We start from the raw sequence: 20,207 nt of genomic DNA on the forward strand, positions 1-20,207 counted from the left end.
CAATTATTACGAAACAATCGAGGTTAAAGCCCTCATTGCAGTCAAATAAACATGCACTAGATTCCGGTGTCACTTTCTATTAAAAAATCTATTAAAAAATGTTCAGATTTAGAGAGGAAAAGTCTTAATTTAAGCTTCATTTCTTTATAATTTGCAAGGAAACAGTCAGTATTTAGTATTACCACCTTTATTCTCCTATAATTTCTTTAAGTAGTCTTTAGGAATAGTACTACGGGCTTCTTGAAGGACATTCAAAGCATGCAAGCAGCAGCAATATTCATGTCTGGGCTCTGGACAGCAGCATTATTATTACTAACTGGGCAGTGTATTTGGGATCACTGTACTGCTGAAAAACATGTTGCTTTCCAGATGGTAGTGAATGGTGGGTTAAAATTTAATGGTACTTTTCTGTGTTCATAATAACATCAATTTTGACAAGATGCCCAACCCATGACATCGCCTCCACCGTGTTTTACAGACGGCTGTACCTCCATCCTGAAACCCTTTCAGACGAGGCGTCGGTGAAATGAATCAACCAGATGTCACGTGTCAGGTATTTGGTGGATTTTTTCTTATTTCTTAAGGACAATGCTCTCAGTTTTTCATCTGCTGTAAATACTTTGTTGTTGTTTCTGGTTTTTAGTGGTGCGGCTCCTTCTATTGTCCTCCACTTGTCCAAAAAAATTAAGAAATGGGGAGTGACTCAAGACTTTTGCACAGTGCAGTATATTAATAATGTTAACTAAGATTCTTTATATGGTCAGTTGCCCAATCAGTACACTAAGCTGTGGTTCTCTTTGCTACAACATGGTGTGGAATGCTAAACAGCGCAATACTAAAAACATCTAAGCAGTGGTCTGAGAAAACATTTTCAGTTTAGTACCACCATAAAATATGACTTTATTGTTGTGCTTGTCAAAATTAAACAGCAGAGGCAACAAATTCTTGAAAGTCTGACTTTGATTAAAGTAACTTTAAATGCTTGAAAGCGTGTATGCAGGTTAACTGTTACATCTGTACGCATAAGACTTGCATATAGGACTTGTGTGTGTGCACCACTGCCATGAGTGTGAGCCACAGCACCCCCAGGTAATTCGGGTCAGCTAATCTGCCTGTGGAGATGTTAGTGGGTGGTTTATGTCACCTCCCGTGTTTCTACTTTGGCCACAACTGAAATGCAAGCAGTCCAAGCTAAGGAGAAACAGACACTTGGGATCCCATTACATGCCCCTCATCAATAATTCACTGGCTTCTTTAGTTAAGGCATTGATTTTCCTTTCTTTATTTTTTCCACGCTTTATGTCCCCTGCCACCAACGAGCGCAATTAGGCCTCAGTTTTATTCAGGATACACTTTGGTGAGAAATGAGCTCTGTCCTGGTGATTTGTGGTTCCAGGGATAATTGATAGTGATGGCGGGAAGGTGTAATAGAAAAGTGATGGAAGGTATCATTATAATGATGGTAATGATGATGGGCATGAAAAATTTATTCCGTTGCCTTATCTAATCTAATGCCAAGCCACTTCGCATAAGGACGCCATTGCTTTTGCCCGACCTCTGCAGGAGTCTTACAAAAATAACAGTCCCATAAGGATATTGATTTTAGTGCACCAAGTCTCTCTGCATTTGTGCTGGATGAACAAAATAAATTTCACAATAAGACACCAAGACACCATCTCGAATTTGAATTGATTTCAAAATTACAATACAAGGAGAAATATCAGGCGAATATCTGAGACGGTTAGGTTTCAGGTATCAGACTGGTGGAGGATAATAAGCGAATTGAACAGTCAAAGAATTTATTGTTACAAGATATCCAAGTATGTGGGAGCCTCTTGAGCTCTGCCGTGCACTTTTGTATCCAAGGACAAACTGTACAATGTCAAAGAGCGGCTATTAACAATAAGCAATAATGATGAATGCATGCATGCCTGGGCCTGACCAGCTCTCATAGCAGCTTTCTACTGCAAATAAGCTGGAGGATGCAGACATAAAGCTGCACACATAAACACAAGTAAGTGGCTTTAAGTGGTGACAGTCCCTCTGTCATGGATTGGTGATGGATCATTGTGGTTGGGTGACTAGCACTGGAAAAAAAAAAGCCACAAGGCTCATTGAATAGAGGGACCTTAACGTGGAAAGATAGGGTTCAAGAAAAGGTGAAAGCAGAATTCTGAGCTCTACAATTCAACCCTTGGTGATTTATTTTCCATCTACACCTCCTTACCTCAGTTTATTCATCAAGTCTGTTTTTCTTTTTTACTTTCCCTGTCCTCTCTTTTTCCCACTTTACCCAAATTCACTGGAGGGTTTCACTTAAACAATACATGTTTTTTGCTCCTTTTTAAATGTGCAATTATTCATTCTCTAAAGAGGGATGACGACAGGCATGAAAAACTCGGAATCACAGAAACGAGGAATACACTCAGTAAGGCCAACGGTTCTTTGATCATCCCCTTGCCTTAAGTGCAAAGACATTTCTAGGCAGGTTCATTACAATGTCCTGAGCAAACAATGAAATTGTGTTACAGTGAGGTGAAAAAAACAGGACTGGAACAATGAAATATGAAGGTTATGGTTCATGTACGAAGAACAAGGCAAACCAGTTTGATACCAAGTAAGTTCGCCTTACTTTGCCTTTCTAAACACGCTTCTAGCATACTCTGACTGAATCTAACACTCACTGACAGCTTTCTTGGGTACATCTGTTATTAACACAAATATCTAATTAGCCAGTCACATGGCACCAACTCAATGCATTTAGGCAGATATGATCAAAACGACCTGCTGAAGTTCAAACTGAGCATCAGAATAGAGACTTTTGGAGTCAGATGGGTAGGTGCGAGTATTTCAGAAACAGCTGATCTACTGGGATTTTCCCCACACAACCATCTCCACAGTTTACAAAGAATTGTCCAAAAAATCCAGAGAAAATATCCAGTGAGCAACAGCTCTCATGGTGAAAATGCCTTGTTGATGCCAGACAAGATTGGCCAAACTGCTAGTGTGGCCATCCTCTGATGGCTGTTTCCAGCAGGATAACACACCAATGTCACAAAACTCAAATTATCTCAAACTGGTTCAACATTGAAGAAGAGTTCACTGTACTCAAATGGCCTCCACAGTCACTTGATTGCAATCTAGTAGAGTACCATTGGAATATGATGGATCAGGACAGTGGCATCATAAATGTTCAGCTAACAAATCTGCAATTGTTTGGTGTCATCATGTCAAGGTTTCTGGAACCCTGTTGAATTTATGCTACAGAGAATCAGGGGCCAATAATAGCAATTCTGCATTTAATCAAGTGTCTCGTATTTGTGCAATCCAACCCCCAATTTTGATACCAGTTAAAGTTTATTATTTTCCATTAATAGTCATTCTGTTTTATTACCCTGTACATAATTATCACATTGTAAGTGAGGGAGTCCACCACTCCTAACCCTGCCCTGAACATTCCTTTATAAGCACCAAAGATTTACGGCACAATGCACCCATGACACTCCCATGTAGGATTACTCCATATATTTTCATCCCATTGATATTAGCTTCACTGTTTACTGCTGTTTCATTTTACACCGTAAAAACAAAACATAATAATCACAAAGGTTAGAAAAGACCATTTCAGGTAATCAAAGTGCCGGTACAAAATGAGAGAAGTGTCAGTTTTTTGGCAGTTTTTAAATGGAATTAATGGAATTAGAAATAGCAGCCACTGTGAAGTACTCCTAAGGATTAAAGCTTCAAACGATTTAACAATCTATTGACGGTAATTTAATTTGGAAGCAAACCTGCCTGATAAGTGAAATAATATTTGGAGGACGTGGAAATATTTAGTCGAAATCTGCAAATGAATAGTAGATAATAACAGAGGAAGGAGAAAACAACAAGATGGAGAGCTCAGCTCTGAGATCGATATTCTATGGGCGATGGCTGGACCCAGTCCCTATTCTTCCTGCCCTCAATCTCTCTCCCTGATGGCCTTATGGGTGTCCCTAAACTGCCTCTACCTGCTGCAGTTTTTCAGAGAACAACACGATTAAGTCATTCAGGAAATGGAATTGAAATTTGTCATCCCATGTCTCCTATGAATTGTGTTTGCACAGCAGCTTATTCAACTGTGGTTATACAGGCTTTGATAGAAAATGAAAACTGACTTGTTCTGAAATGGATGTTGCCGATGATGGCCTTCTGCTAGAAATTCAGCATTTGTCAATTTGCGTTTCTCTCCCACCAGAAGGGATATTTTTATAAAAGAGGTTTCTGTCATTCTGTGACAGATTGGCTTTTTCCTTATTTGTTCAATTTGATGTTTTCTGGCCACATCACCAGTGCTGAGCACAACTGACATTGTAAATGCTCGAAATGAAATCCACTACCATTACAGTCATTCTCTGTATGGCAGAGTCATTGCCACTGTCAAAGAAGCAAAAGCAGCATTATTATGTCTGAAATGATTTGAGCAGACATAGTGCAGCTTGAAAATTGACGCTAGATGGGCAAAATTCTGGGTAAAATGAGATCTCCATCCCTTCCCAGATGATACAGTTAGACAGTCCACCTGAATGATGAAAGCTCACCACAGCCTGAGACGCATCCTGGGGGATTGCTCTTCACAAATACAAGTGATTTCAGCGAGTTTTTGTGGTTGTATGTAAGCATATGTCAAGACTATACTTAAATGCACATCTGGCGCGCATGTTGTTGCTGGCCTGCTGCTGGCGATATATTAGTTCAGCAAAATAAAGTGTTCTGAAGAAAACACAAATCTTGTGGTGAGGTGAAAGGCTCAGTCGAGCTAAAATTAAACGCTGGACCCTGTTATTACAGGCCTGAGAGATGTGACAGCATGACCGAGGACTAGAGGATCATTGCACTGCGTTGTTTGTGTTATTACAGTGGTTACCGCCTGTTTTTCGTGTGTGATCCTTGAAATGAAACTAGTTTCTACTTGTGATCCCTTAATACTTGCATATTTCACAGACTACGGAGGCCAATTCAAGGAATGAGTCATATTAGCTCCTTAGGGTGCTTTGCATGTAGACTGTGTAGGGTTATAAAGCCCCCTAGGCTGGAAAGCGCTGAGTTAAGTTCACAGTGTCAGCAGAAGCAGGTTAGAGCTTTTTCAAGTTCAAGTTCAAGTTCAAGTTCAACTTTATTGTCACTTCAACCATATACAGTTTAAAAATACACAGTGAGGCGAAACAACGTTCCTCCAGGAACCAAGGTGCTACAAGACAAGTTAGTGCAAAAAAAAAAAAAAAAAAAAAAAAAAAAAATAATAATAATATATAATATATCTAGTAATAATATTGTGCAAAAGAGCATTTACAGGTTGGTGTGTGCGATGGTTTGGTGGTGTAGGTCAGTGTGTTTGCGCTTTGTGTTGGTTAGTCAGTCCAGTCTCAATGTTTTGAGGTATTTGAGTTAAGCTGAGTGATAATGTTAGTGTATGTGTGTGTGTGCGTGTTTATCAGTCAGTCCCTTTTTGCTGAGGAGACGGATGGCTTGTGGAAAAAAGCTGTTGCACAGTCTGGATGTGCGTGCCCGAATGCTTCGGTACCTTTTTCCAGATGGCAGGAGTGTAAAGAGTGTGTGAGAGGGGTGTGTCCGATCAGCCACAATGCTGGTGGCTTTGCGAATGCAGCGTGTGGTGTAGATGTCCTCAATAGAGGGTAGAGAGACCCCGATGATCTTCTCTGCTGTTCCCACTATCCGCTGTAGGGTCTTGCGGTCTGATATGGCACAGCTCCCAAACCAGACAGTGATGCAGCCGCTCAGGATGCTCTCAATAGTTCCTCTATAGAAGGTGGTCAGGATCGGTGGTGGAAGCCGGGCCTTTCTCAGTCTTCTCAGAAAGAAGAGACGCTGTTGGGCTTTCTTGTGCAGGGAGCTGGTGTTGAGGGACCAGCCGAGGTCCTTCTCCAGGTGTACGCCCAGGAATTTGGTGCTGTCAACGATCTCCACAGAGGAGCCGTTGATGCTCAGCGGTGAGTGGTCGCCTCGTGTCCTCCTAAAGTCAACAACCATCTCTTTTGTCTTTTCAACATTCAGAGACAGGTTGTTGTCCTTACACCAGTCCGTTAGTCTCTGCACTTCCTCTCTGTACGCTGACTCGTCGTTCTTGCTAATGAGACCCACCACGGTCGTGTCATCAGCGAATTTAATGATGTGATTTGAACTGTGTGTTGCTACACAGTCATGAGTCAGCAGTGTGAACAGCAGAGGACTGAGCACACAGCCTTGTGGGGCCCCAGTGCTCAGTGTGGTGGTGCTGGAGGTGCAGTTCCCGATCCGTACTGACTGAGGCCTTCCGGTCAGAAAGTCCAGGATCCAGTTGCAGAGGGAGGTGTTCAGGCCTAACAGGCTCAGCTTTCCGATCAGTTGTTGGGGGATGATCGTGTTAAATGCTGAGCTGAAATCTATGTACAGCATTCGGACGTGTGAGTCCTTCTTGTCCAAGTGTGTCAGGGCAAGATGGAGTGCAGTGGAGATGGCGTCGTCCGTTGAGCGTTTATGGCGGTATGCAAATTGCATTGGGTCCAGTGAGGGGGGCAGCAGGGTCTTGATGTGTCTCATGACGAGCCGTTCGAAGCACTTCATGATGGTGGGTGTAAGTGCGATAGGGCGGTAGTCATTGAGACAGGACACAGAAGACTTCTTGGGCACGGGGACGATGGTGGTGGCCTTGAAGCACGTGGGGACAACGGCACTGCTCAGAGAGATGTTGAAGATGTCGGTGAGAACATTTGCCAGCTGATCAGCACATTCTCTGAGCACTCTGCCTGGGATGTTGTCTGGTCCAGCAGCTTTACGTGGATTGACTCTGCGTAGAGTTTTCCTCACCTCAGCTGTAGTGAGACACAGGACCTGGTCGTTCGGAGGAGGGGTGGTCTTCCTCGCCGCCACGTCGTTCTGCCTGTCGAACCGAGCATAGAAGTTGTTAAGCACATCTGGGAGGGAGCCGTCACTGTCACAGGCAGGTGGTGTCGTCCTGTAGTTAGCGATGGCTTGTAAGCCCTGCCACATGCGTCGTGTGTCGCCGCTGTCCTTGAAGTGGTTGTGGATTCTCTGGGCGTGTGCGCGCTTCGCCTCTCTGATGGCCCGAGAAAGTTCAGCCCTCGCTCTTCTAAGCACCACCTTATCTCCCTCTTTTTCTGAGGATGACCGTTTTTAAATGTAACACGCAGCAGTAGAGTAAGTGTGTATCTATACAATGTTTGTTTTGGTCAGGATGCTTTCACATCATATAAAAAAAGAGTTTTTAGAGGACTCTATACAGTTATGTAAAACTAAGTACACCCTTAACACCAAGTACTGCTTTCATAGTATTGAAGAAGGTGAGTAGCAGCCTGATAATGCTGATCATTACCTATAGTAAATGATCAGTCAGTGTGAGAACATCTATATAAGCAGTAGTTTGGGCATCTTGCTGGTCTACAGCATTCAAATGTGTATTAACAAAATGGCACAATCTTCCCAGCAGAGGTTATCCCAGGATATTCACTTCAAGGTCAGACTGTGGGATGCTCAGAGCAACATCTCACACTCTAAAGGTCCCAGTTAGAAGTTCCTGACAGTACAATTAGAAAGAGAGTGAACAAGAGTGGCTTGTGGGGAAGGGTACTCTCTATAAAGAACAGGGGAGCACAGTTTAAGGTTCCTCAAGTAGAGATGGAGGCTACAATGTTACAAGCTTGACTGCTCATTACAGCTTTTGTTAATTGTTCAATTTTCGCTCTGGCTGTTGGGTTGGGGTCTACTTGGCCTTAACGTGACTCTGGGTACCTCACTAACTTTGTAGTAGCATGCTGTCTGTGCTCATTTGTAAAGACCTGAAGTTGAGTCAGGAGTATAATGCGGATGAATCTGTTTATCTGTTTACCATTGTGCTCTCGTCCTTTTGTGCAATAAAAGTAAACACAATGCCTTTTCAGTTGCACTTTTATCAGGGAATGTGTATAGAAGGGCTATGGAGCATTGGTGAAAATGGCTTTTGTGTATGTTTCTTTGTACTTTATGTTCTTGGTATTTTTCTGTGGCATAATAAATCAGAATACCTGGAAAACAAAAGCATTTCTATAGCTTTTTCAAAACGTAAAACCTGATTAGGAGTCACTGAGTATGAGGGGTTTGCCTGTCTGTAGTCACATCACTCAGTCTGTGAAGGGCTTCCTCCTTTGACAGACCTGCATTAAAGGCTTGGGATGTGATCCATGTTCCATTTTCTGTCCTTACGTACTAGTTGCCCTTTGAAATTGAGGTGCTCTTTACACTCCCACACACTGTATGCATATATAAGCAGGTACACACACACACTTTGGTCTTTGCTGAACAAATGGCTTTTTACTTTATAAAAAAATCATCTCTCTTGCTGTCTCCACACAGCTACTGAAGTCTTTTTCCATTAGCTCGACCACCTCAGAACCATAATGGCCATAAACTTAATCAAGCACCAGTTCTTTTATGAGGCCATTTTCATAATATGGATAACAGCACATTCGTCTCCAGCTAAATAAAACCGCATTGCTCCGCCTTGGCCAAGGTACTCCGACACGGTTAATAAGATGTTTACCTCAAGCTGAACGCCCTGCAACGGAACCAGCCTCCAAACCACGCTCACATTCCAAACCCGGCGTAATTACAAGCTCGGTTGATTAATTATGTCTCAACAATATGCTGCACTCCAACGCCACAAGGGCTAATTAACAAAATGAACAAGATGGGCAGGAACACTTATTAGGAAGTTCGAGCTCACTCTCTGAATTTGGCAATGCTGTTTACAGTCCTAAAACACAGGGACAGGATATGTGTGGATATCGCACAGGCGGAGACTAACAATAGCACACCAGTCCAAGCATGTAGAGTAAAAGAGCCTTCGGAGGACACTGATACAGCACAGTGGCTGGCTGTGCACCTGACAACGCACACAGCAGAAACAGCATGCAGCCGAATCCATCTGCCTTACTAACCGGTCCTGCTAACAATGCATCTTACCGACGGCGCATCTTATCTCTGCAGCTTCGGCCTAGAGGCAGTCTCACAGAACTCTAATCAGATGGGAATAAACAATCTGACCTTGACAACACCTGATTAGATATACGATCTGACCCTAGGATAAGAAAGAAGAACAACATTCCAGGCAGAGTTCAATTAGCCCTGTGTCTCCGAATTTCTTAATCTTGTGCTTAAAATACTTTTTTTTAAACAGTCTTTTTGTTCAACTGACTGCAGCTTTCACAAGAGTAACAAAAAACATTCTTTAAGACATTACACACAAGGAGAATGACCAACAATAGAATACTACAACAGACAGTCCAAAGGTTGCACAATGCAAACTCCAAACTCAGCTCACTTAAGGAACATGTGACTGGAAATTCCTGCTGTCCGTGGAATATGCATTCCGCCTAGCTTGACATGACAAGATTTGTGTCTTATTCACGAGGGAAGGTATTACAGAACCATCATGAATGAGAAATCCTATTAAGATGAGGAGGTTGCCATTAAATGTCATTTCATAAATCAAATGAAATTCATGTACAGCTTATTGTCAAGATACAGCCTCCCCTGAGAGCCTTTTGGGGTGGAACCTCAGTGATAATGACAGCATTTTGTTTGGAAGCACCATCATTTTTCATCAAAAATAAATAAAGAAAGAACAAAATAACTAGAGACTTTTAATTAAATGCTGCAATGAACTCTGCCAGCCTTGTTTGTTTCTTTGGGATTCATTAATACGTGGAGCACTTAGTGGGATGTGAAAGCAGGCAATCTTTCCAGTCTTTCCTGAGCTATTAGCTAATGATGGGCATTAGCTAAGACAACTGGGCATCAGAACAAAACAATGCCATTTAGACTGCATCAGAAGATGAGCAGGAAGAAGTCATAATACAGTCAGTGATATGCACACTCCACTGGTGCACACATGCCTTGTATAATCAGTGTGCCTGTGGTCTGTTCACAATCTCCATCAAATTAGAAAAGATGTCTGGAAAGACTTCATACTGGAGTAAAAAGATTCTTGTTTTGATATTACTGCCAACGACTTTGCAAGCGGAAACAGTAGGACAGCTGAACTACATTACTTAGCTTAATATTCTTGGATGGTGGCAGAGCAACCCGCAGCCCATCTGTCCAGGGGGAGAAGCCTGTGCTGACTTCCCCCCATATCCCAGAGATGTAGATAGAATTACAAAACACAGCTATATACGATCCTATTGTATCAAATTACACCGGAGTCAATAAAGGCATCTGTCATAGTGTGACACAGCAAGGTGTGCAAATCTCACTGTCAAAACATGCCACAGAAAATCACTGAGATATGTGCCCCCCGAACCAGAACCAGAATCATACCTACAGTTGCGCTTTGAACTGTTGATCGTGTTGTCTTGCGGCTCTGCCGTAGCCCCTTTTTTCGGATGACACGAGCTCTGGAGGCTCAAGACACCAACTTCTCCTCTGGAGCCTTGCAAATCCGGAGCCTTACAATATGATTAAGTTCCCACCTTCTGGCATAGCGCACACTGTACGCACAGTCCAGGCGCTTCCAAAAATAAAAAACATAATATTCACAATGCCAAAGCGGAATGTCCCGCCGCCCCCCCGTGTCCTCCGAATTTCCCAAATCCCTCACAGCGTGTTCTCCTTTATTATTATCCAGCATGCACCTCTCTCCGTCAGAGCACCATGGACAGCCTCCCCATCACGCACTGCTACTCCGACAGCAACCTGGTTTTACATGCTGCCAAATACAGGCAGCTTGGTAGTCTCGTGTAATCCAGGGGTGGACTGAAGTGCCCCTGTTGCTCTTAGAATGACTTTAAGCATCAGTGACCTTATCGCAAGCAAGGGTCGGTCTAACAAGTCTTTGAGATTTACTGTTCAGTAGGATGGTGAGGGCTGCTACGAGCACTTGAGATTCCCGTGTCAGTGAGCAGCGAGTAACAAAGGTGCGCTGAGCGCTATGCAAACAATACATCAGTGGCTAATAGCAGTCAGGTGCCGCTTTCGAGCAGATAAACGCACTTTACCGGCTATTATCCCGGCTATCAGTGCAAGTGCCGTGATCATAAGCGGGTGGAAAGCGAATCTGAAAGCGTTTTGCTTGAATTTTTAAAGAGCGTGAGCTTGCAGCGGTGATTTACGCCTTCAGGACAGAGGGCAAGATGAAAGAAAAAATATGAAATACATATTGCTACAGAAATTATTTCTTAGATCTCAACAGATCCACCTGCTTTAATCTTACTGCTCAAATGCATTCTCAGTAATCACAGCCTCTAAACATAGCAGCAATTACCCAGTACAATCCCCACAGCGCCCCGACTTCTCCCCAACAGAGAGCTCGCCCTTACCGGGTAGCGAACCGCGCTCTTCTCCTCCCAACTGGTGATTTTCCGTTTCACACCACGGCCAGGCATTTGCCAATCAAATCAGCGTGCAACCAAAGCTTTCCCCGTTGGGATATGAATGATGAATATGCGTGATAAATTGTCCATTTTTCCACATCCACAACAGTTCACGCTCGACCCGCCCCCGGGCGGCGGTGATTGGTCAGAAGCTCCTCGCCGTCTTCGTCGCCCCGTAAAGAAAAACACACACATCTGGACGCGACCCTGCACAACTGGAGCGCTTCGGAAAGCCCGAATTACGCACAGGAATGAACCAACACAGAGGAACGTCACATTTTCTCGTGGTTCACTATGAGTGTTGAATGTAGTACGTTGTTTATTTTGGCTAAAGATAGCAATCTTGGTGGGAAGCATTGTTTCCAGTACACCAGCGTAAACAGAGCATAAGCAGGTAACAGTTCTTTATAAGGGAGACCAGTATAGAAGAATAACCTTGCTTCAGCAGTTCTATCAGCTGTTTAAAAATAGCTTTTCGTTGATGGCCAAGTTGAGAATAGGCTACAACACATTATTACTCTACATTAAATTAGAGTGCAGCAAGATGCCTCTTTTTTTAAATTTTTGGCAACAAAGACTTATATCCATATAACGGGCAGATTCTACAGATTTATAATATCCGTTTTTCCCTCTTGCAAACACCAATAATATCTGAATTCTCCTATGGACTGCCGCTGTGTTCTAGTAGCCTATGTTTGTATGAAGTAATGTCGTTCAATGTTACATGGTTAAATTTACACATCTTTGCATGTTTGACGAGCTACAACATTTTATTTTTCTTGAGGGAAGTGTGTGTATTTTTTTTTTTAATGAAGTAGAAACTACGGAAAAAAGACCTATGCCAGAGCGCTTCAGTGTAAAACCGGGATTTCTTAAACACTTGCGCCGCTGTGCGTCCGGAAAACACCTTTCCCTTCCGTCCTTCCTTACGGATTCTTATTGTCTTGCTGACAACATCGTATCACTGGAGCCGTACCAACCCAAGCGTGGAGAGAGGCAGGCTGGGCAAGCGAGACTAATCACTGTGCAACAGTCCAGAGACTTTCTGAGGATTAGTGACAGCTGCCACAGTTTGAATCGTGATTGCAGCAAGCGTTTACAGAAAAGAGAAAGAAACAGAGGGGTCCATGATGGAAATAGTGCATTATTTATATCGCAAAGGAATACATGGGCAATTTGAAAAGCAAATTCTGGTATGCATATTGCAAATCAAGATAGAGTTTATTTAGCAAAAAACAAAACAAAACCCTGCGTACCCAGAGACATCTGCATAAAAGGTACCATCAAATTAGCCAAGAGTTCTAATCACACACACACAACATTCACATTATCTTCTTTTGTTGTATTCCTTTGCTTAATCTTGAGCAATGATTTAAGAACTCGAGATACTGTTACTCAGAATGCTGAGTAACATTTTTCTGACGTACCATGAATGCATCATCAGGCTCCTCCCAAACCAGAAATAAAACCCGCTTGATCTTTATTTTCAAAACCTCGTTTCATTCTCCCAGGCAAAGCATTCCTTCTCGCACTTTATAAACACTGAGAGACAGCCGACCGAGAGCTCAACGGAACGCCTCGCCTTGCAGACAGAACTCGGGGTAAGAATTCAGGAGAGCCTCGCTGCGTTTATTGATCGGAGAGCTTGCCCGGTCAGCTGTGTTGCTGAACAAATATTAGCAGCCTTCATTCAGGAGAGACACGCTTTGAGTTTACCGGAAAACGTGCGGTTCTAATGTCTTTTCACGAGTACTGTGGTTGTTTTTATGCTGCGCTATTGCAAGGTAAGCGAGGATCTGACATTGTCATGAAACTATTACATAATTATTCATTTCCGCTTAAGAATGACGCTTTAACGACGCTGTTATTCAAACCATTTGTTTGGTTATAGCCATCGTGCCATAGTTTAGTTTATAACGGGACAACAAGCTCGTGCAGATCCACGATTAATGCAGATGATTTTCTACCAGAAGATTCAAATGACCCATCGGTTGGGTTTTGTAACCCTGCAGGTGACAGCTCATGGACCACACGTGCTTACATTTTGCCGTTGCTGTAGGTGTCTTTATGTGCAAGACCATAATCCTGTGCGGATTATGCATTCTCTTCCTGTCTCCAGCGACATGAAGTGGTTTTTTTCACAAACAATTCTTTTTCTCATGTCTAGCTGCTCTCCTTTAACCGCTGATCGTCAGGCAAACATAACCAGCATGCTGGAACAGCAGGCAGATCGGGTCATGGCCCTCGGTGAATGGGAGGAACGTTGGCAACAGAACAAAATCGGCTTCCATCAGCCTGAAGTGCACAAGTAATGACCCCACTTTTTTATGTAGTTCAGTGGAGTGAGGGTGCAAAAGTAGCCCAAATGCATGTAAGACTTGTGAAGATTACATCAACTATAAAGGTGCATCACCACCTAAAGCTGTGTCCTGTTAAAAGCTTTAGAAAGTGAGCTTAGATTATCTATTTTTAAGACAAGTACCATCAATACGGCTGATCCAGACATCACCAGACATCACCTCAACATAAGATTGCAGCAGGAATGTGTATTTTGCTGTTAATACTGTTTTTCTAACAGGATGCTGAAGAAAAACATTGATAAAGTTCTCAATGGACGAACAGGAGTTCGCTTCTTCTTCCCTCTGTGTGGGAAAGCAGTAGATATGAAGTGGTATGAAAACATCTTACTAAATTAAATTAAGTTGATCAGTATTAGTGTCAGTTGTCATCTTTGCTAACCTTTTGTTTTTTCGTGATTCTCAGGCTAGCAGACATGGGCCATTCAGTGGTTGGAGTGGAGATTTCTGAAAAGGCTATTCGTCAGTTTTTTGAGGAGAACAACATGACGTACACCGAGGAGCCTGTGCCTGCTATACCTGGAGCAAAGGTTTACAAGGTTGGTGAACTTCATGTGTGCAAACACGACCACTAAATGATCTAAGCTGAGGTAGTCAGTGTTATTGCTTCTCAGCAATTAAGTGTCTTTACGCTGAATAGAGTTTTTTATGGTGATGCCTGAGTTTATTATGTGCATGTGAGCAGCTCTTTCTTCTGAAAACCGTTTTGATCTCAGTGAGATTTTGGGCAGAATGGCTGCAAGCTACAAGAAAGTTATATTGCTTACTTTAAAACAGACACAAGTTGTTCATCCGTGCTGTCTTTTGTTTTTAGAACTCAGAGAAAAACATCTCCCTGTATCAGTGTAACCTGTACAACTTCTCCAAGTGAGTAAACTACATATTGTTTTATGCTTTTTAAAATAAAATAATTAAAATTACTGTTAAATTGATACTGTTAAACTTCACAGTTCTATCGAGGGTCAGTTTGGAGCAATTTGGGACAGGGGCTCTCTCGTGGCCGTCAACCCAGGAGACAGAGAAAAGTAAGATGAGATCAAGACCCTCATTTTAAACCCTTAGAATGACATTTATTTCAAACTAAATAAACTCCAAAACATTATGTTTTACACAGTTTGATACTGTATTATATAATGTATCCATACACGGATGTCCCATGCCAATGCTATTCTTTTATTTTGTAGGTATGCAGCTCTCATTATTTCTTTGATGGCGAATGACTGCAGATACCTCCTGGACACTTTACTGTACAATCCTGATTTATATCAAGGTATTCTATATCATTTCTATAGTGTGTGTGTGTGTGTGTGTGTGTGTGTGTGTGTGTGTGTGTGTGTGTGTGTGTGTGTGTGTGTGTGTGTGTGTGTGTGTGTGAGAGAGAGAGAGAGAATAAACATAAAATACCATATTTTAAAATCTGTTGATCTCTTAGGGCCTCCCTTTTTCGTGCCTGATGAGCAGGTGCATAGTCTGTTTGGTGAGTACTATGAAAAATAATTATGGCTGAGCATTTTATATATTAACCAAAATACAAGTGATAACTGACAGATTTGTGTATAACTCTACAAAATATGGGGTCTTTTTTCCAGATAATTAGAAACTTTTTTAATTGTGTATTATTTTGTTTTACTTTCTTTAAATTCAGGGAGCAGCTGTGGTATAGAGTTGCTGCAGTCAGAGGATGCTCTCACGGACAAACAACGAAATTGGGGACTAGATAAATTTCTTGAAAATGTGCACCTCATCACGCCAAAGAGCAACTAAAGGCTCAGAGTTTAGAGAAAGAAGAAGAAAATCCCGGGAAGGAAAAATAAAGTGGAAAGTGAAAGTGCCTGAAATTCAAGAGAATTTATAATTCTCCTTTTTATTTGTTGTTGTTATGGATCAAATAACATGATAATTAAAAAACACGATCATAAGACAAGATGTCTGGTGTTTTTAATGAGTTTTGTAGCTGTTTAATTTTATTTATGACTTTTGCACTCAAAACAAAACATAGAATTCAGAAAATATTAATTCTATGATAAACAATCCACTGAATTTAGAATATGTCGAAAGGCTAAACTGTGGGAGTCACCCCTGCGTAAACCTTTTATTCAGTCGTGGCTTTGAGCATTAAGCATCCAAGTTCTCTAACACATTTCAAACAGAACTCCAGAATTCATAGAAGCATATGTATTATTAAAGATAGAATTAGTAAGATGAACAAGATAAGATTGTATACCCTCATATAATGGTCATGTATTTGCACGTACACCTTCACAGATGCTATACACTCGAGTGTAAGCACAGAAATACACCAGCTTAGAGGCAACCACCCTCATCCCTGCTTTCCTGCACTGGTTTATGATTGTTGGTGTCGTTAGTTATTGTGCTGTTTACTTGTAGTTAATGTGTATATGCATAAATACACTCACCTTGCACATTAGCAGTACCAGGTTGGACCCCCTTTTTGCATTCAGAAGTGCCTCAATCGTTCATAGCATAGATTCAATAAAGTGCTGGAAACATTCCTTAAAGACTTTGGCCCATATTGACATGACAGCGTCACACAGTTACTGCAGATTTGTCAGCCACTGTCATCTCACTGTCATGCTCATGAAAATAATTTGAGATGATTGGAGCTCTGTGGCATTAAGGTGTCCACCTGGAAGCAGCCATCAGAAGATGGGTACATGGTCGTCATTATGGTTTTGACATGGTCATCAACAATACGCAGGTAGCTGTGGCATTTAAACACTGCTCAGTTGATGCTAAGAGGCCCAGAGTATCAGAATCGTTATTAGTATTTCTTAATGCCTCCAGCCAAGCAAAGAATTTCATAAAGGTCCCAACTCCTTGTACGTGCAAAATAACCCCGAGTAAAAAAAAAGAAAGAAAAAAAAAAGCACATATTCAGAACTCTATCCCAAATATTTTTATTAAAACACCTCGATGAGGTATTTTGGGTTTGTGCAGCCACTCCTTCTCAGATCAAAGTAAAGAGTTTTTCTTCATTTTTTAAGCTACTTTTACAACAGGTTTTCTCAATAGACTGAAAAACAGAAACCCTAAAAGAAAACTGCCTTGTTTTACACACATCAAGAAGGAGTCAGACGACCGTCGGTTCATCCTGGTCAATTACCTCTGAGAGCTCGGGATGCTTCCTCCGTAGGATACCATAAACGTATGAGAAAAAAAAAAAAACCCCAGAGAATTTATTATTTTGGTAAGAGAGAGAGAGAGAATCGATCAAGCTTTTCTACAAAACATTATACCACTCCGGGTCAGGAGGGGCGATATAGCACGGATGACTACACTGGATGGAAGAGTAACCGGAAGCGTGGCAGGGACTTTCCCTTTGACCTTCATCCTGCTCCATGATCAGCCGTTAAATCTTTCCTCAATATTGCTGTAATGTAACAACAAAGGTAGTTTTTTAAGATCAGACAGGTCCCAAAACATTCCTTACACACCCCCGCAGTCACTGAATTAGCATCTGTGGCACAAATAAGCTTCAGGGACCTACTTGTTTTTTAGAACCGACCTTTGACACTTGGATGTTGGCTTAATTTTTACCCAAAGAGAAATTTGACCCTAATAAAAAAAACACGATACTGTGGTGAATACTTACCTCAACTTTGATGGGTTTTTTCACAGCTATTTATTTAGAAAAAAGGTAAACACGTTACAAGGACACAATGCACATTGCAGAGTACATGAATGGGAAGTAGGAATTCCTCCTCTCTGTACTTACACTCCTCCCTAACAAATGTCAAGGACACAGTTACACAATCGCTAAAGTAATCTGCTTTTGAATAAAAGAAAACCATATAAGCATGTGCCCTGGAATCTCGGTTGTAAAAAAAAAAAAAAGAAGCACTACACATTACTTTTCTTATGTTTAGTATACAGGATTTGCTGCTCACACTCTGAGTTGCACTAATGTGTCTGTCAGATGTCCCAAATTGAATGTCAGGCTGCACGCGCACTCACGCCGGACACCTCCTTGACCTTATTTCCACAAGCCCTTGACTCAGCTGCAAAGTGCTTACGGGGTCAGTTTCATCAGAATTATCTGCCGTCATTCAGACATAAGTTGAGCAATAGTTTAACCAATTTCCATCAAAGGGATGCCAGAATTAAACAGAACATAGGATGTAAGTTAAGGAAATATAAGTCTGACTATGGAGCACATCTCCTTCGGCTTTCACAATAATGGATTGCATTTCTCTCAGTCAACTGACTGTTTAGGGGGAAAAGCAGCTACTAGTTAGTGGGCTCTGTGTTTGTGGTTGTTGTTTGTTAATGACACTAGGAGTGAACAAAAGAAGCAAAAAACCCTGTAAAGATGCAGTCTGTGAAAGTCTGGTTTATACCAGAAATCTTACCAGCTGTAACTGGGGTTTTTTTTAAGCACGATTGCAGCAGCTCTTGGATTTTCACTCTGTCGGATTTCAGAAGAACTGTCACATAAATTTCATTACAATTTTTTTTTTTGCCTTTGCTTCAATGTGTCTTTAAATCCTTTCTTGTTCAAATTGTTTATTCACATAGTAAAGAAGTAGCTCGGGAACTCAGTAAGTAGGAACAGCAGTAGTTTAAAGACATTTTCTACAATACAGAGGATTTCATCATCCGCAGTTTGTGAAAACTGCAGTTAAAAAACAAATCAGTAAATTCACAAATGATGGACTCTTTTCAGAGGTACGCTTCATGTACTGATTAACATACAGTTCAAAGATGTACATTAGGGTGCACACTGGTTATGTGGATTTGCTCAAGAGTCAGTTTGAGCTAAAAACTTGAAAAATATATATGTATATTTTAAATCAGTAACATAGATGAAATGTTTTTGGATAACAAACGAGTCACATTTTAAACACTGTTTGAATAATCAAAGACATATTTATAAAGGGCAGGCTACAACAGACATGCTTACCGGGAGCTGTATTGTCTCTTTTGCATAAGCCACACCAGAAACGCTCTGTGCGGATAGCAAAGTCTGCGCTGTGGGAGTGTCTGGACCCTCCACGCCAGGATCTGCCGCACAACCTCGCACTGGTCCTCAGGGGCCTAGCAAACTTGTAAGCCCTAGTTCAGCTCCTGAAAAATATGCTCGAGTTGTTCTTGTGTCCGACAAAAATTAGTTCTAATATGTTTTATTTTTAATGTTACTGCGTTGAAGTTAGCACAACTTAAATTGAAAAAATTATTAGTCTCTTAAATGAATGGCATCTTGACGGGGGACTCGGTGAATGGCTTAAAAAACGAATGCATTGTTTTACATCTTGTGCACTTGGGCACACTTCAATGAAACTCGAAAAGTGGGAAAAACAATATGGAGATGATGACTTGACATTTGTTAGGGAGGAGTGTAAGTACAGAGAGGAGGAATTCCTACTTCCCATTCATGTACTCTGCAATGTGCATTGTGTCCTTGTAAGGTGTTTACTTTTTTTCTAAATAAATAGCTGTGAAAAAACCCATCAAAGTTGAGGTAAGTATTCACCACAGTATCGTGTTTTTTTTTATTAGGGTCAAATTTCTCTTTGGGTAAAAATTAAGCCAACATCCAAGTGTCAAAGGTCGGTTCTAAAAAACAAGTAGGTCCTTGAAGCTTATTTGTGCCACAGATGCTAATTCAGTGACTGCGGGGGTGTGTAAGGAATGTTTTGGGACCTGTCTGATCTTAAAAAACTACCTGTGTTGTTACATTACAGCAATATTGAGGAAAGATTTAACGGCTGATCATGGAGCAGGATGAAGGTCAAAGGGAAAGTCCCTGCCACGCTTCCGGTTACGCTTCCATCCGGCGTAGTCATCCGTGCTATATCGCCCCTCCTGACCCGGAGTGGTATAACGTTTTGTAGAAAAGTTTGATAGATTATCTCTCTCTCTCTCACTCTCTCTCACTCTCTCTCTCTCACTCTTACCAAAATAATAAATTCTCTAGGTTTTTTTTTTTCTCATACGTTTATGGTATCCTACAGAGGAAGCATCCCGATCTCTCAGAGGTAATTGACCAGGATGAACCGACGGTCGTCTGACTCCTTCTTGATGTGCGTAAAACAAGGCAGTTTTCTTTTAGGGTTTCTGTTTTTCAGTCTATTGAGAAAACCTGTTGTAAAAGTAGCTTTAAAAATGAAGAAAAACTCTTTACTTTGATCTGAGAAGGAGTGGCTGCACAAACCCAAAATACCTCATCGAGGTGTTTTAATAAAAATATTTGGGATAGAGTAATGAATATGTGCTTTTTAAATTTTTATTTTTTTATTTTTTTACTCGGGGAATTTTGCACGTACAAGGAGTTGAGGCCTTTATGAAATTCTTTGCTTGGCTAGAGGCATTAAGAAATGATTAGAGGGGTTGTTGACTCCTCCTTGATGTGCGTAAAACAAGACCGTTTTCTTTTAGAGTTTCTGTCTGTCGAGAGTTTTCTGCTAATGAGAAAACCTGTCGGAAA

At 41.5% G+C, this 20,207-nt stretch overlaps 2 protein-coding genes across 6 annotated transcripts in view; one reads left to right on the plus strand and one right to left on the minus strand.

Annotated features, from left to right (window-relative positions):
• The window catches only part of ext1c (exostoses (multiple) 1c), a 104,409-nt gene extending 92,776 nt beyond the window's left edge, over positions 1 to 11,633 (minus strand). Inside the window, exon 1 of one of the 3 annotated variants that reach the window (XM_085446017.1) lies at positions 11,352 to 11,633. The gene's annotated coding sequence lies outside the window, so the exon portion shown is untranslated. Of the gene's footprint in view, positions 1 to 10,353; positions 10,915 to 11,351 lie in introns of those variants that run through there. The other 2 variants (XM_085446018.1, XM_085446019.1) reach the window with 2 other exon arrangements.
• A 1,227-nt stretch (positions 11,634 to 12,860) lies between these two features.
• Positions 12,861 to 15,686, plus strand: LOC146682771 (putative thiopurine S-methyltransferase). 3 transcript variants are annotated; one of them, XM_085446649.1, is made up of 9 exons: positions 12,861 to 13,006; positions 13,573 to 13,713; positions 13,984 to 14,076; positions 14,169 to 14,301; positions 14,577 to 14,629; positions 14,713 to 14,787; positions 14,947 to 15,032; positions 15,195 to 15,239; positions 15,408 to 15,686. In XM_085446649.1, the coding sequence occupies exons 2-9, from the start codon at positions 13,616 to 13,618 to the stop codon at positions 15,524 to 15,526; spliced, it is 702 nt and encodes a 233-aa protein (XP_085302775.1). In that variant the 5' UTR covers positions 12,861 to 13,006; positions 13,573 to 13,615; the 3' UTR covers positions 15,527 to 15,686. The 3 variants fall into 3 exon arrangements, with proteins under 3 accessions (XP_085302775.1, XP_085302774.1, XP_085302776.1); XM_085446648.1 differs by lacking the exon at positions 12,861 to 13,006 and adding an exon at positions 13,024 to 13,189; XM_085446650.1 differs by lacking the exon at positions 12,861 to 13,006 and adding an exon at positions 13,405 to 13,460.
• Positions 15,687 to 20,207: the final 4,521 nt, after the last annotated feature.

This window comes from Copadichromis virginalis, linkage group LG22 (genome assembly GCF_057382275.1).
Source record: "Copadichromis virginalis isolate Kocher_CV1m ecotype Utaka linkage group LG22, C_Virginalis_male_GT1.1, whole genome shotgun sequence".
Taxonomy (NCBI): Eukaryota; Metazoa; Chordata; class Actinopteri; order Cichliformes; family Cichlidae; genus Copadichromis; species Copadichromis virginalis.